This window comes from Eleginops maclovinus, chromosome 20 (assembly GCF_036324505.1).
Source record: "Eleginops maclovinus isolate JMC-PN-2008 ecotype Puerto Natales chromosome 20, JC_Emac_rtc_rv5, whole genome shotgun sequence".
Lineage (NCBI taxonomy): Eukaryota > Metazoa > Chordata > Actinopteri > Perciformes > Eleginopidae > Eleginops > Eleginops maclovinus.
The window spans coordinates 4,724,597-4,741,759 of record NC_086368.1 but is presented as its reverse complement, the minus strand read 5'-3'; the positions used below and the strand labels follow the sequence as shown (position 1 = coordinate 4,741,759).

At 39.5% G+C, this 17,163-nt stretch overlaps 1 protein-coding gene across 2 annotated transcripts; it reads right to left on the bottom strand.

Moving 5' to 3' along the window:
• Positions 1–157: 157 nt before the first annotated feature.
• On the bottom strand, positions 158–16,639 carry LOC134883160 (NACHT, LRR and PYD domains-containing protein 1a allele 5-like). 2 transcript variants are annotated; one of them, XM_063911371.1, is made up of 14 exons: positions 16,617–16,639; positions 16,147–16,230; positions 13,470–13,595; positions 12,102–12,275; positions 10,922–11,095; positions 9,529–9,702; positions 6,524–6,564; positions 6,344–6,396; positions 5,405–5,451; positions 3,904–4,121; positions 2,963–3,222; positions 2,281–2,397; positions 1,083–1,224; positions 158–623 (listed from the first exon to the last, which is right to left on the bottom strand). In XM_063911371.1, the coding sequence occupies exons 2-14, from the start codon at positions 16,212–16,214 to the stop codon at positions 304–306; spliced, it is 1,914 nt and encodes a 637-aa protein (XP_063767441.1). In that variant the 5' UTR covers positions 16,215–16,230; positions 16,617–16,639; the 3' UTR covers positions 158–303. The 2 variants fall into 2 exon arrangements, with proteins under 2 accessions (XP_063767441.1, XP_063767442.1); XM_063911372.1 differs by lacking the exon at positions 16,617–16,639 and having other exon boundaries at positions 3,023–3,222; positions 16,147–16,303.
• Between the last annotated feature and the right edge of the window lie 524 nt (positions 16,640–17,163).

The following is a 17,163-nucleotide window of genomic DNA, read 5'->3' as shown; positions in this document are numbered from 1 at the left end:
GCAACTTCCTGTAGGCAACGTCGTGGCGATGTTGCCACAAAGTTGCCAGAAGGTAATGTCGCCATGACCAAATGGCGACTTGTAGGCAACGTTGCCGTCTGGTCTAAGTTAGCTGGGAACACGGGTAGCTGCTCTCAGGAGGGAGTCCAAGGGAAAATAGAGAGGAAAAGGGGCTTTTATTCACAGGGAACACATAAACCAGGTGCTCTGAATCTGTCACCTTCAGGGACAAAGGGAAATATTTACAGGTAACAAAAAAACAGGACTAGACTTCAACACACGCCACAAGGTTTTGCTTTAGCTTCAGCTCGAGTTAAGTTCTCTGTAAAGATATGGGTCCAGCTCACGGAGAGCAGTGATCAGAACCCTGCAGGCTGCAACTCCTTTTTTTCGCACCGCGTCCACCACCTCTCGGGCTTTTTCTTGTATTTGGGGTTTTGTTCTGGCTGAGGTCATTTCAGATTCACTGATCACTTCAGACTCAAAGAGTTTATCCAGAAGGTCGTTCAGGACAGGTGGAGTCACTCCCCTAATAAACTGTGTCCTGACTGAGGACAGCCACTGGTCTGCTGGGATTCTGTCCTCTGCACGGACATTTCTCTGGGACATTTCCTGACTTGGACCTTAAAGATGAACAGGGGAAATAATGTTGTTTTATTACCAATAATCTCATTGAATAGAGCTCTTTAAAAGGAACTCAGCATTCCCACAGGTTGGTTGTTGTTCACTCAAAGTTTTAGAATGTAACATTTCCTCATTAGAATGTCTAAAAAATACTACACCTATTATCCCACATGCAGAATAATGGCTTTGAATCCACTTAAGCATGACAAGCTGTAGACTACAATTCCCACGATGCCACGCTGTTTCACCGCCACACCACACTGTCATTTTTACTACAGTTTTCATGCAGAACCCTCTAGTGGTAGAACATTACAGGTTGTGTGATTAATGTAGTAATGATGCTCTGCCAGGGAGCCTTAATAGTGAAGGCTATGAGATGGAGCTTTAGAGCTAAACTTGTCGATTGTACATCCAGGCTATCAATGGGATCTGAAATTGACATCAGGGGGAGTCTGTACCTTCCAGTCGCACACTTCGTTCCCAGACTACATTTCCATCTTGGTCCTGGACCTTCAAAATCACAGTCTTTGTGCGCGTCGTCAGGAACACTTCAAACGTTGGATGGTAATTTGGTCCAAACCATGATTCAAATTCTTGTCGCTGGAAACAAGAAGCAGAAGTTGAAATGTTTATCTACATCCAGTGGCGGTGCGTCAATAGTGGGCGCTTGGGCGCCGCCCACCCTGACTTTTTGAGTTAAAAAACGTTATATATACAACATAATTGAAATAAGAAATGTACCGTGTTTATGGGTTAAATGTGTATGGGAGACCACTGTCAAGAACCGCTAAAATGTGTCCGGACATAATATATTGCCATTCGCCTTTTCTGAGAATAGGCAGGTCGGCTACCGTCCGTGGGCGCCGATAACATGGGAGTCTATAGGAGAGCTTATACTTTTCTCAGTCATTTTAGCAAGGATAGCTTTTCATTGGGGGATGAAACTTAGATCTGTGGGCGCAAAGATTTGCGCCCACAGCCAATGGCATTGTTTCTTAGTTCAATGTGACATTCTTAGATACGCGATTGGACTATTTCGGCGAATCAGCATCGTTATCATTCCCTAACCACAAGCGTAAAGAGCAGCACCGTAGCTAGCTGAAACTTAGATTGAGTGAATATGGCGACATCGATGGCTGAGAACTCCGTGCAAGCTCTACTTAAAACACAGTTTCATCGACTATCAGATGTCGAAAAGAAGAAATTGAAAGACTTGGGACCCGAGCGTCCGGATTTAAACATTCAACAGACGACCACTGATCGCGGGAGAACCTACACTCGGACTTTCTCCTCAAACTTGTATGCTAAGCGGAATTGGTTAGCTGGTTGTACAGTGAGCAATGCCTTTTTTTGTTTCCCTTGTCTGTTATTTCAAAGTCCTGGGACTGAAACACTTTGGACTACAACCGGGATGAAGGATCTAAAGCCCTTCACACAAAAATGTAAGAAGCACGAATGTGGCCGCAGCCACCTAACCAACTGTCTTAAGCTAAACCTCTAAAAAAGTGCTATTTAAACCGTGCCGCCCAACTGCGCCCCCCCCAAAAAAATGTTCACCAGCCGCCACTGTCTACATCTTTCCTGATTGTGAATCCACATGCAGCTATGTGTGTGTTAATGATCATTGTGTTACATTGGAGGAGTAGCAAGACTCACCTCAGGCTGTATAAAGAAGCCCTCAGGTTCACAGTGCACACTGTAAGTGTGAAAAATGTCCAGCTTACAGTCGGAGGAGATTGTGATGTTCTCAGCACGTCTTTGTTGTTTAGCAACCTTAAGTAACAAGATATTTGTATCACTTTAGAACACATTAAAAACAACCTATGTTGACAGACCTACTCTGCAGAGTGATGAGAATTGCTATAAATTAAGAATGCAATTATGAGGCCATATACGCAGTCAATGCATTATAGTGTAGGATAAATATTTTTGGATGCAATTCCACACCTCCAATACCTTTCTTTATATATGTATTAGGGCTGTCAACGTGTCATTTCTCGATTAATCTGGAAACGTTGAGGCATTAAAAAAATGAATGCAAATTCATCACATTAACAATTCCTGCGCAGATGTTTACCATGAATTGCATGGCAGTGAAAAGGCTATAATAGTAGAAGAATCGTTTGCTGTGTTAACTATTTATGCCGTCAGTATCAGCAGACAGAAGCACATGCTGAGAAAGAAAAAGATCCTTCTAAAGATCCAGTTCAGATAGATCTGGTTCGCCTCAGAACTAAGACATTCTGAGAAGAGTAACAGTGTGTGTGGACTGTGGAAACAGCTGTAGTTCAAAACAAATGCTCAGGCTGATGTTGAGCACAAATGCGACTGACTTCACCTCTTTCACAGGGATGTTTTTATGCAGCAGAAATACATCCAGTATTTGCTCCTCTCTGACCAAGGGTCGTAGGAACAGCAGAATTTGGCACTTCTTTCGCAGACGCAGAAGCCTCTTAACGATATCCGAGACCAGGCCAAAGAGAGAGAGGTGAGGCACCTTCACCACCACGTGAGTCTCTGTAACCTCCAGCGGCTCCAGGATGCTCATGCCTTCATCAGTGATGTGGACGACAGACAACAGGCCATCAAGGAGCAGCGCTGTGAAGCATAGAGTGGTTCGTCTTTTGCATTGCTGCTATAACAGGTTTATCTCTGCACATTTAATGTCGACCCATTTAGTTCAGAGTTAATATTAACCTAATGTCATTGACTTTAGAGCTTCACTAGGATGTACCAGTTTACATACTTCAGCTTTTATTTTCAATGTGTAATTATTGTTCTTTTTTAGAGCTTTTAGGTTGTTGAAATTCTTACTTCTGTCAAAATAAGAATGAATCAAAGCCTTGCATCAACATGTGTGCAACTTCTTGTTTTAATGTCAAGTGCACAATGTGTTTCTTTTATCAGAGCTTTTCCTCAAACTTCACAACAGTAACAGAAGGTGAGCCTCGAGTTAGCATTGTTAGTAGCTGAACGTGCAGATGATAAATCACAGTTTAAATCTCTTTAATATTACACTGAGGAGACTGCAGCGGGCCCAAATAAAATCTAACTCAGTATTTAGAGCAGCATAGAACCATATGCTCCAATAATGATCAATTAATATCACTTTTTAAATAGATTCATTCTTGTTCTTTTGGGGACAAAACTAGTTTGAATGTAAATAATATATTTGGTGTCTGATTTATACTGCTACTTCATAACTTTTGAACGGGAGTGGATAGTAGATGGTGCTACACATTATACAAGAATATTTTTGAACACTGCATTTGTCTTTACCATCCTCTGTTTCACTGTGTGGCAGGTGGAGCTGACAGACGGCAGCATCATCAGAACTTTTCAGGTCAAACAGCGGCCCAGCTGCCTTCTTGCCAGCTGATTGGAGGTGGCTCTCCTCCCAAGGGACCGTCCTGTACAGCAGCTCCGCCTCCTGAGCCATAACAAACATCAGGCCAGTCAAAGCACACTGGAACACACCTGGGCCAGGACACCTGAACCTGTAGACACAGAAGGGACAAGTTACTATTGCAATCATTCATGTGTAGAAAACAACAAACAACAAAAACAAAGAGACTTGGATTAACTCTATCTTATTTTCTATTTTTCGCCAGGACTGGACTGTAAACTCAGGGAAAAGTAAGGGAGGAGTGTCTGTGTGTGTGTCCCTCCCTGAGGAACATAACTCTTTTTCTGCAAGCTTTGAGAACAGCCAGGCTTGCCAAGAGCCCTGCCCTTTTGTTTTAAAAAGGGCAGATGTGTGCAGCTCCTTTAAAAGGGTTAATCCACACAAGGCCCCTGGACCTGACTGTGTTCTCAGAGTGTGTGCAGTTCGGCTGGCGGAGGTGTTAATGGACAGCTTCAACAGTTCACTCCTGCGGTTTGTAGTCCCTGCATGTTTCAAACACTCCACCATCGTTCCTGTCCACAAAAAGACTAGAACCACCTGCCTCAATGACTACCGCCCAGTGGCACTCACTTCATCATGAAGTGCTTTGAGCGGTTAGTCATAAAATTCATCACCTCCTCCCTCCCTGACTCTCTGGACCCCCTGCAGTTTGCCTACAAACCAAACAGGTCCACAGTCGACGCCATAGCCCTCACCCTCACCCTCCAAACTGTCCTTTCACACCTGAATCAGATGAACACATATGTGAGAATGCTGTGCATCGACTACAGTTCAGCTTTCAACACCATTGTGCCCTCCAAGCTCATCATCAAGCTCCGGGATCTCTGGATCAACAGCGCCCTCTGTGATTGGATCCTGAACTTCATGACGGGCAGACCCCAGGCAGTGCGGGTGAGAAACATCACATCTTCCAATCTGATCCTCAACACCAGTGCCCCTCAAGGCTGCATGCTTATCCCTCTCTCTACTCCCTGTTCCCACAGGACTGTTTGGCCACACACAGCTCCAACACCATTGTGAAGTTTGTGAGAAAAACCACAGCATTATCAAAGACCCCCAACACCCCAGCAACAAACTGTTCTGTCTGCTGCCGTCTGGCAGGCGTTACTGTAGCGTCAGGACTAAAACCACCAGACTCAGTGACAGTTTCATCCCACAAGCCATAAGATTATTGAATGCCTGAGCTTTCACCATTTTTATTTGTATTGTTGTTTTTTTTAATCTATTGTGAATTGCACTGTTGCAACCTGCAATCCAAGTTTTTCATACATTACAAGATTACACAATAGTTTGGCATATGTCATGACAATAAACCTTTGAATCTCAAATCTTGAGAACATGGTGAAAAGCATGAAATGAATTTAATAGGATTACCTGTATGAAGAATCCGCTGTTTGATCAGGTGAGAAGGAAACTGGAACCTGCAAGTATGAAAGACACAGAGTTAGTTATTTAAGATATACTTAATTTATCCCAAATCTGGAAATTGGTTTGATGCAGCATCATGTTAAACAAGTATTGCACATAATGAGAAATAAAATATAGTAGAAAACAAACAATTATGTAATACAAACATCTAAAAATAAAAAATACAACTGAACTTATTGAGTGAAAAAAGTTGACTGTGAGAAAAACTATGTCAACTATCTGAAAAATAAAACACTATTGACGGGCAAAATCACAGCTAACTATATAAAGTGGGATATTATTTAGATTTAGTATTTTTAATGGCATATTAAATAAAATATATTGATGTAAAATGTATACTTCTAGTTAACAAAAGAGAAGCTATGGAGCAGTGAGTTGTTGGCCAGCCAGAGGGGATTTGTTGTCCAGTTTAATGGCAGTAGGCAGGAATGTTCTCCTGTATCTGTCCTTGTGACAGCGGAGCTGGAGCAGTCTGTTGGAGAAGGAGCTCCACTACCTGTCCAGCTGCAAGTGAAGAGTGGTTATCCATGATTGATACAGTTTGTTCAGAGTTCTCTTCACCACGGCTACAAAATTGTCCAGTTTGACGCCAAGGACTGTCTCCGGTCATATTGTCTGCTAAAAATATCTCCCTGAAAGCACATTTTGTAGTTTATTAAAATAGGCTGAATATATGAGTCAGCACAAGCTGCTCTCATTAATGCCACAGACGTGCAACCGTGTCCATTATCTCCCACTCCTGTGCAACTTCAAGAAACTGATGCATGCTTCCAAGTTTGAAACACCTGAAGAAAACATTAACTTGACAACCCTATTAATTATATTTTATTCAGTGGTGAAGCCACAATAAATAAACTTCACTCTGTTCAACTGCTCGTCTCTCACCTTTTTGTCTGTTTTCACAACCTGTTCAACATCGGAGTCAACGGAGAGGAGAACTGTGAATGAGAATAATACTAATGAAACATGAACAAAGAGAAATATTAGCAGGCAAAAGACATGTTCCTTTTAAGATCAGCTTTTGTTGTACAATAGTTTGATGGAGGATATGGTTTCAATACTCACATTTGTTCTGTATCTTGGCTATGATCTTATCGCCATAGACCCTGTATAGGAACAAAATCCATAAGTTTGGGATTAACTTTTAAATAATGATTTGTTCTTTTGAATAATTCAAAGTCCTGACTTCCTTTGACCCTTTAAACAGTGCCAGATTAAATTAAAGAACGACTTCTCCAACTGTAAACTCTTCTCCAGAGTGCAGTGGTTCCTTGTTTACAAATGTGGTTCAGCGGCATTTACTGACCATCACATAAGCAGCTGATGCATATCCCCATCCCCATAATTGAATGTGTTTCATTCTGAATGGACACGTTGTTAAAGCTTCTATGGTATTTGACGGGTGATGTTAGCATAGCAACCAAAGCTAATCCGACTCTCTTGACTACTTGTTGCTATCATTTTGTGGCATGATTTTATTTGTGATAGTATGACATGGCAACCTGTGTAGCGCATGCGTTGATTCCACCCGATAGCTGCTATAATACAAAAACAACAGGAAAACGTATGAAGCAGTGTGGTGCGCTTCACAATGGGAAATAATAGCGTAAGGACGGATGGTCATTTAAGTCAAATCAAAACTAATAGCATCACACCTTGCCTGGTTAGTGTGGCCTGACTTTATATAAGGTTTATAAAAATAAGTTGATATGTATATTGAGACAAGCCAAAAAAAAAGCATTATAATAAGAAGTTAAAAGAAAATACAAATGATATCAAAGGCACTTGGAAAATTCTAAACAATGTAATAAGAAATAAACCGGTGTCCACAGGTCTGCCCAGTTATTTCATTAACGACAATAATAAGGAAACAAAAAACATGAATGAAATGGCAAATTCATTTAATTCTTTTTTTGTAAATGTTGGGCCTAATCTCGTAATTCTATAAAAAAAACATGAGGATGAGCAAATACAGAGTGGCTGGAATGTGAGACATAAAGTGTTGCAGTCCATGTTTCTCGGAGAAGTGAGTGAAATTGAAATGAGATCAATTGTAGCAAAATCCCACAATAAGACATCATCTGATAGTGATGGGATCGACATGATTATAGTGAAAAAGACTATTGACTGTATGACCAAACCACTAAGCTATAGTTTCAATCTTTCTTTTAATACAGGTACTTTTCCAGACAGAATGAAAATAGCAAAGGCAATTCCACTTTTTAAAATGGGAGATAAACACAGCTTTACTCACTACAGAGCTGTGTCTCTACTTTCACAATTTTCCAGTGCTTGAAAAACTGTTTGTACAAAAATTAAATACACTTATTGAAAGGAATAATTTGTTGGATGAGAGTCAGTATGGCTTTTGGGCAAATCGATCTACAGCTTTGGCATTAATGAAGATAACAGAAAAAATTACAACAGCAATAGAAAGTGAGAAATACACAATAGGCGTATTTATTGATTTAAAAAAAGCATTTGATACTATAGATCATACCATCTTCATTTCTAAATTACATACATATGGTGTGCGAGGAATAGTTCTGAACTGGTTAAGTAGCTCTTTAGATAACAGACAACAATACGTATAGTTTGCTGGTAAAACATCTGAGAGTATGAACATTGAATGTGGAGTTCCACAGGGCTCGGTCTTGGGGCCTAAACTTTTTCTTTTCTTTTGTATATGTGAGATATCAAAGACACTGCAGTTTGTGTTGTTTGCAGATGACACCAATTTCTTTAGTTCAGGAGATGATTTAAAGGTTTTAGCAAGAAAGCATTGTAAATTAAATGGCCAAACTTAAAATATGGTTTGATGAAAATAAGTTATCTTTAAAAAGTTTCACTGTCAATAGATGGAGTTTGTATTGAAAGAGTGTCTGAATTTAGGCTCTTGGGTGTGACAATGGATGACAAATTGACATGGAAATCACATATAGCACATGTAAAAAAAAAGGTGTCAAAGAATATTTCTGTTTTGAATAAAGCAAAGTGTTAGATTACAAGGCAATGAGAATTCTGTACTGCTCACGGGTTTTGGCATACTTTAGCTTTTGTGTGGAATTGTGGGGCAACATGTGAGTAATATAAATCCATTGTTTATGTTACAGAAAAGAGCAGTAAGAATTATTCATAAAGTGGACTTCAGAGAACACACAAATAGTCTGTTTATTAAGTCAGGACTTTTGAAACTTAAGGATTTAGTTGAGTTCCAGACACAACTACCGTAGTTATATTCAGGACAAAAAGCAAAGTATTACGAGAACATTTACAACAATGGTTTGTTTTTAGTTCAGAGGATGAGGACCGAAGAAGGACATTTCATTTTAAGCATCAGTATGCACGGACTACTTTAAAGCAGATGTGTATTTCAGTGGTTGGAGTCAAACTGTGGAATTGTCTACAGAATGATTTAAAGGGTTGTATAAATATTTTTCAGTTCAAGAAGATGTATAAAAAAAGAGTAACTAAACTTTATGAAGTGGCAGGTAATCTGTTTCCTTAGTTGATTGTGAATTAGTGTGTATGTCGCTTGTTTCTTTTCTCACGTTACTGTAAGTATTTGTTGCAAGTAACTATAATTGATAGACCATCTATTTTGATTGTTTATTGATGCTTTGAGTAAGGGGCAGGCAAAATAAGATTTATTCTTCTCCCTGCTCCTTCTCGCTCATGGAATGCGTAAATACAGTTGTGTTTTGAAAGTGAATTATTATTATTATTATTTTTTTCTTATGTTGTGCACCATCATGAGCGGAACAAATAAAATGAAATGAAATGAAAAAAGTGCACTTTTTGTATATGAACGGTAGCGTTGTAGTCACTTTGCTTAGCACTACTGCTTGTACCAACTTTATTCTCTTCACAGTACTCTGTTATCTGACCCAGCCTCCGACGTAAGCCTGATGTATTGGTTCTTGGTTCTTGACGGGCAGTTGAGTGGTGCCTGCTAAGAACCAGTTTTCGGGGCCAAGAGTCGGCCACGCAGCAGTGGAAACAGGAAGAACCGGTTCTAAATTGAGCACTAGTATCTGGAACTGCTTTGGTTGTAAAGGGGTATTACTGACCTGAGAGTCTGCAGTCTGCAGTGTGGATTCTCCAGAACATCCCTCAGCAGCTTCACCCCTGAATCCTGCACATTGTTGGCACTCAGCTCCAGCCCTCTCAGATGGGAGGGGTTGGACTTCAGAGCTGAGGCCAGAGAAACACAACTCGTCTCTGACAAACTGCAACGCCTCAGTCTGAATAAAGAATACAAGAAAACATATTTGGAAACCATCATGTGCAGCCAGATTAATAAAAACCAACAGACACTGATTGATCTGAATATGGCTTTTAGGAATAGTGGAGTCATCAAATCAAAGCATCTTCAGTTCAAACTATTCACTCAGTGTAAGCATCATGTACTGTAGCTTCATAGAAATGGTGGAAAAAGCAAGTACTGAATGTGTTGTTAGTGTTGATAGTTTTAGTGAAGTATCTATGTATTTTCTATATTGCTCATTTTTGAAAAGCATTATGAAGAATATAAGATGAATTTCAGGTGTTTATCTGAAGCTCAACATTGCTCTGCCACAGTCAACAAACTAAACCACAGAAGAAGAAAATATACTTTAGCATTAAGATGCAGTGCATCCAGAAAGTATAAATACCCCTTCACTTCTTTCACATTTTGTTATGTTACAGCCTTATTCCAAAATGGATTACTTTTTTTTTTCTCAACATTCTACACACAATACCCCATTATGACATTATACCCCATAGATTTTTTCAACATTGAGCTCAGGTGCATCTCATTTTCCCTGATCATCCTTGAGATGTTTCTACAACTTGATTGGAGTCCACATGTGGTAAATCCAATTGATTTGACATGATTTGGAAAGGCAAATACCTGTCTATATAAGATCCCAAAGTTGACAGCAATGTAGAGAGAGATCTTTGATAACAACCTGCTCCAGAGCGCTCTGGACCTCAGACTGGGGCGAAGGTTCCCCTTTCAAAGGACAACGACCCTAAGCACACAGCCAAGAAAACAAAGGAGTGACTTCGGGACAAGTCTTTGAATTTGCTTGAGTGGCCCAGCCAGAGCCTAGACCTGAACCCGATTTAACATCTCAGGAGATATCTGACGCTCCCCATCCAACCTGATGAAACTTGAGACGATCTGCAAAGAAGAATGGGAGGAACGGCCCAAAGATAGCTATGCCAAGCTATTAGCATGATCATACTGAAGGGGACTTGAGGCTGTAATTTCTGCCAAAGGTGCTTCAACAAAGTTTAGAGTAAAGGGTGTGAATACTTGTGATATTTGAGTGTGTTATTTTTAATACATTTGCAAACATTTAAAAAAAAACTTGTTTCACTTTGTCATAATGTGATAATTGTTGGCAGAATGTTGAGAGAGTCAACACATCTCTCACATATTAATCTCAGCACAGAAGTAAAAGATGGAGAACTGACCTGAGAGTCTTCAGTCTGTAGTCTGGACTCTCCAGAAAATCACTCCTCAGCTTAACTCCTGAATCCTGCAGAGGGTTGAAACTCAGCTTCAGCTCTCTCAGATGGGAGGGGTTGGACCTCAGAGCTGAGGCCAGAGAAGTACAGCTGATCTCTGACAACCAGCAGCCACTCAGTCTGAAAAAAGAATACAAGAGGAGGATCAAAATCCATTTACACTCTAATTAGATGTGTTCAGGTCTGACAGTTCAACATTAATGTGTTCCCATGTGAGGCACCACTCTACATCTCCATCTACCAAACTCATTTTGAGCAGCCAGAAAAAATAAAACTGCACAAAAACTGATCCAACTCGATGACAAAGTTAACAAAGATGACGAATATGTCAGGATGGATTTTGAAGAAATGTGAACAAAACATCCAGAATATTAATTTTAGGAACAGTGGAGTCATCAAATCAAGCATCTTTAGTTTAACTATACAGTCAGTATAAGCACAGTCAGTATAAGCATCATGTGGCTTCATAAAATGTTGGAAAAAGAAAAATGTATGTATTTAAATATAAATGATATAATTTTTACATTTGTCAAAAAAAAATATCAAGATGAATTTCAGGTGTTTAAGAGTTAAGAATGAATTATGCAGTGTAGGATTGTTTTTGTTATATTTGAACTTAACAGCCACAGTCAGTTAACTAAACCGCAGGTGAAGGAAATACACTTTAGCAATAAGGCCCATCTTGTGACCTGGTGCAGGGACAACAAGCCTGGAGTTCAACGCTCCAAAGACACTGGAGATGGTTCTGGACTTCAGGAAGTACGCAGCCCCACCCGCATCCGTCACTCTGTGTCACTCCCAAGTCACTGCTGTGGAGCCCTTCTACTTCCTAGGCACCATCAGCAGCCAGGACCTCAAGTGGGAGCAGAACATCAGCTCCCTCAACAAAAAAGCCAAGCAGAGGATGTTCTTCCTGAAGCCGCTGAATAAATTCAGCCTCCCAAAGCCGACAATAGTGAACTCCTACTCCTCCATTATTGAGTCTATCCTCACAAATGTATGAAAGCTGAAAAACTGCTCACTTTCTCTGCCTTTTTGTTATTCTTCTAAATGTTTTGCCATTTGGTGAAAACAGAAAAAGTGTGCAAACAATGATTAAACTTCTGACTACAGTCAGTGAACTGACCTGAGAGCCTCCAGTCTGAAGTTTGGACTCTTTAGTCCAGAACACAGCAGCTTCACAACTGAATCCTGCAGCTTGTTGCCACTCAGGTCCAGATCTCTCAGATGGGAGGTGTTGGACCTCAGAGCTGAGGCCACAACTTCACGTTCAGTCTCTGAGAGTCCACAGTTAGTTAGTCTGTGATGACACATTAAAACATGTGTTATTACAAAAATGAGAAAAGATTCAATTAACTTCATGTATTTGATGCAAAGCATTTGACTCATGTTGTGATCAGTGATGGGCAAGTTTCTTCCAAAATGTAATACAGTACATATGTACAGATAGTAATAAGTAATATTACTTATTACTATCTTTTTAAAGTAATAAGTTACATTACATTATTACTGTGTCTGAACTGTAATGCGTTACACTACTTTTGCGTAACTTTCCTATCTATATATCTATCAGTACATGCTGAACATCAGGAAAAAAGCTAGAGATTAAAATCATGCTCCGTTTAAGTGGGCTGAATAATATGTGATACCGGTAACATGACGTCTCTGTGTGTTATTATTTACATGTTAGTGGAGCCTCTGCACGGCCCTGTAACCTGCTGTATATGAACGAGTCTCCATGGCAACGTTAGCTCACCTTGTCATTGGCAGGGCCAGCCCGAGGCATAAGTGAACTAAGCGGCTGCTTGGGGCCACCAGGGCCCAAAATCAAATTCTGCTTAGGGCCCCCTGAAGGCTCGGGCTGGCACTGGTCATTGGTGTGTTAACGGGGATTTGACTGACAAGTTTTCTAAAAGCCGGAGATTCCACAGAGGACAGAGGCTGCAGATCTTCAACACTCTGCCACGAGTCTCTGAACTTCTCGGGGTTCAAGAGGCAGACCCAGATAAAGTGACCTTCTGTTGCTTTGGCCTGCGTGCACTCCTGTGTCTCTCTGTTCTTTTCTCCGAGCCTGCAGCTCTCAATCGTGAATCTGTTTCTGCAGCCCTCTTAACCAATAGTAAACAGTCTCACTGAGTTACTATTCTATCTGCACAATTATTTCTCTGGTGTTGGAATGTGTCGCGATGTTTGTGAATCCTTAGAAACAAGACACCACATCATTTCAGTTTAAAATGTGTTGTAACTGCGTTACTGAGAATTGTAACGGGTATTATATTACTGCGTTACAGCTAAAAGTAATAAATTACTTCAACTCCGTTACTTTTGTAATGCGTTACACACAACACTGGTTGTGATTATTGGCACTGTTAGTCAATTCGATAAATTAGTGGCTGTTATTAATATATTAACTGAATCTTCACCATGTAACCTCCATCACCTAAAGGAATAATAGAGAAGAAAAATGTGTAAAATGTAACAACATTATTAATACCTGGCAAACAGCGTTGCTGGCGTTGGAAAAACCTTCTCAGTGCAGAAGTTCCCTCTGGAATGGGCCAAGCGTTTGGAAAACCAAGATGTCAGTCTGGTGATCCAGCTTTCCTTCAGGCAGCTGAACCTGATCAAAGATGAGCAATCTGGCAAATTCTAGTTTTTTTATTTGAAAAAGTCTGTATCTCTAGATGATACTTCATCAGGGTATAGAGGGTTAGTTATTCATAAAATGATGAAACTAAACAACTCTGTGTCTGGATTAATAACATCAGCTGAACTAATCTGGTTTGCTTTAGCATTATGAACACATTTACATAGAATTGAATGTGAATTCAGTGCAATAAACATGGAACAAGATGCTGAAAAAACAACTGGTATGTAAAAAGCCTGAGTTAAGGCGAGACACTATTCTTGAATAGGGTTTTTTTTTTAATCTTAAAGATCATGAAACTTCTCCAGTTAATTACTTACATTAAGACAATGGTTTTTTGTATTACAAATTTTCTGAAAAAGCTTGTTTAAATATGTAAATTATACATGATCTAGTTAAATATGCACATATTTTAATACATTTCGGGAACACAATTCTGAATATTGGATAAAGTCAGGTTCAAAATTCTTGTTTCATTTTGTAGTCATATTTGAATCCGAAGTTTTTACAGAAGAGATTTTGGATATCTCTTTTTATTACTACATAAATCAGAAAATGCTGTCAATAGCCGTAAATATCCAATTTTGCCATGTTTTTAGGTATAAAATGATATATAATTCAGGCTATGAATGAGATATGAACACATCCTTCTGTAAAAACCTTCAGAATATTGATAGGAATAACACTGGAAAGTTTGGTGTATGTAAGTGCTACTGAAGTGGAAATGTCTTGCTCCCAACATGAGAAAAAACTCATTTTGAGAAAAAGACCTTTAAGGATATGTATTGTCAAATTCCATTGTTTTTAATTGAAGACACTATTTACAGACACAATATCTAATCTACTCCTTGGCAACAACAATATAGAATTTATAAAACACATAACTACTGAAAACTGAGTAACAGAGCATAGGACCTGAACACATCAACCCACTGAGCTGTTCATTCAACGCGCTACATGAGTTATCAGCCACTGCTTCGTGGCGCTATCTAAACCCTCCTGTTGTTTGGATGACAGCTTGCGCATCCACGCACTCCGTGAAGCTATCTCATGTTCGGGTTCATTTGTTTTTAGTTTTACTTTGCTTCGTGCAAGTGACTATTGTTGTCTCCTTCTCTGTGAAACTTATGTCGCTGTTCTTTTACCATTTTGAGATTGAAATGTCACACGGAAAGCTAAACCAGGAAGCGTCACAACACACCACGTGACGCATCTGTACGATTCACGTTGTCAGAAATTGACACCAGCCAATGGGATTTCGTTTTCTGGTCTAAAGCCCCCTTTGTACTTTCCCGATTGGTTGCTGATACAAAGAAAATGACCATATTTGGATCCGATGACATTGCGCAGGAGAGACGGAGTTTTATAACGATACCAGGGATTACATGGTGCAAACAGCGGTCGCGGTATATATGTTGCGTTAGAATGCTAACTTCTGCTGAATTTAGAAGAAATCTACAAACGCAAATAGACAAACTATAGTAAAATAAACACCTAAATGTGTATTTTGTACGGATTCCTTCCAAAACACTGAAAGAAAACATGTTATGGAATCAAAATAGCACAAAATTTCAAAATCGATCAGTGCATGAAAAACTATGTTTTTGCCTGCCGTGTCTCTCCTTAATGCTTTGTCAGGTCTGTCTGCAACACAACAAGCAAACACATTTAAAAATGTTACAAACCTTACGCTCAAGTTGAAATTGTTCAAGTTGTGTGAATACACGGGAGATATGAATTTCACATCTTCATGTGTGTTGCCAGGCACAAACACCTGTTAAATCTGCTAATGATAAACACAACCAGCTAAGTTATTACTATTATTAATCAACATCCTAAAAAAAGATGCTTAGGTAGTCAACTCATTTTGTTGAAAGATTTATATTGATTAAAGTATTATTGTAATTCTAAAACATGTTATTACGCTGACACATTGATAATATAATGGCATATAGATATAGGCCTACCCTCAAATAACGTTAAGTGTCCTCTGTGTCCTTGTTCACTGTACAGAAGAGCATTTATTTGTGGGTGCTTATAAAAAGTCATTTGTAAAATGTTGTCACTCTTTATATAGACAGCTGGAGACTCTTCTCTCTGTCTGTGGAAACAACTAATGTTTTACACATATCATTAGTCATAACTTAGATAATTATAGCATAAAAACAGTATTCTCTTCAGGAGCCTCCTTGCGTAGGATTCACGTGAAACGTTTGCGTAAGGATAACACCTGGAAAGAGTTACACTCAAAAATGTTTTGATTTATAACGCGGATGTTTCCCTGCAAAAATAACAATCAACTTAAAATTGTGGCGCAGCTTTGTTGCGCTTCATGTAGCGTAATTTCACACTGCGTATGTCTCAGTGTGGTCACAGAGTGTCCGTACAACCGCACATTCTCCGCTAGAGTTAGCTTTTCATCAATTCCAAACTCTGCTTAGAAATTGGCATAGGTCATCGTTGGCGCCAACACAATGTTTATAAATGTGGCCCTGGTCACTTTACTGTAGAAACAGACTCTTACTCTGTGTCTGAGGGTCCAGGTGCATTACTGAAGAGAGGTTCCTCCTCCTCCTCTTTTGAATCACTCATCTTCTGAGTCACCAGTCTGAGAGATAGACCATGGAAACACACACACACACACACACACACACACACACACACACACACACACACACACACACACACACACACACACACACACACACACACACACTATAGCTAATAACACAATTATTTCAATCAAAACCATCATGATGATACACTTTGGTTTCAAAACAATATCAATCAGACTTCAGACAGGCGGTGCTGGGCGTTACATGTTTTGTAACTCTGAAGGCTCAGAAACCCAGAAATGGAAAAAAGCTCACAACATTTGAGGATGTCACCTTCAGGAAATATGTTTTTATGAACAAATTATTTTCTGACATACAGTTAAACAGAGTTAATAATGAATGTCATAAATACCCAGCAGAGCCTGGCGTTAACACTCACCCTGGTTTCTCCCCCCTGCTCTTTTGAGGTGTAAAATGGCTTCTGGCAGTCTTACTTCCTACTTTCACTTCCAATGCCCTCCCCTCTCTGCAGCTCCCTTTGATCATAACCATCAGGTACACATAAAGCGTATGTTGCATTTTATTGCTGTAACTCCTTTATATACTGTTGGCTTGTTTAATCTCCAGCAATGCAGGGTCAATGAGATCATTATGTTTGTAGCTTTTTCCTGTGAGAAACACACATTTCTAAAACGTCAACTTTTCATGACTTACTCAAAACAGCCCTGTTTTCAGCTTTGTGACGATGCATTTTCCTGCCGATTGGATTTTGGATTATTAAAAAATAATTTCTGTGGCAAACATTCCATAATGATACTTACAAGGTTTGTTCAGCAAGATAATCTACATATTGACACCACTTTATTATAATACCAACATACCAGCAGATTAATGGCATTTTCTTTATTTATACACTTATTCCTATACACAAATATATTTTTTGAAATATCATGATTTTATTTGAATAAAGGACTGTCATCAAATAT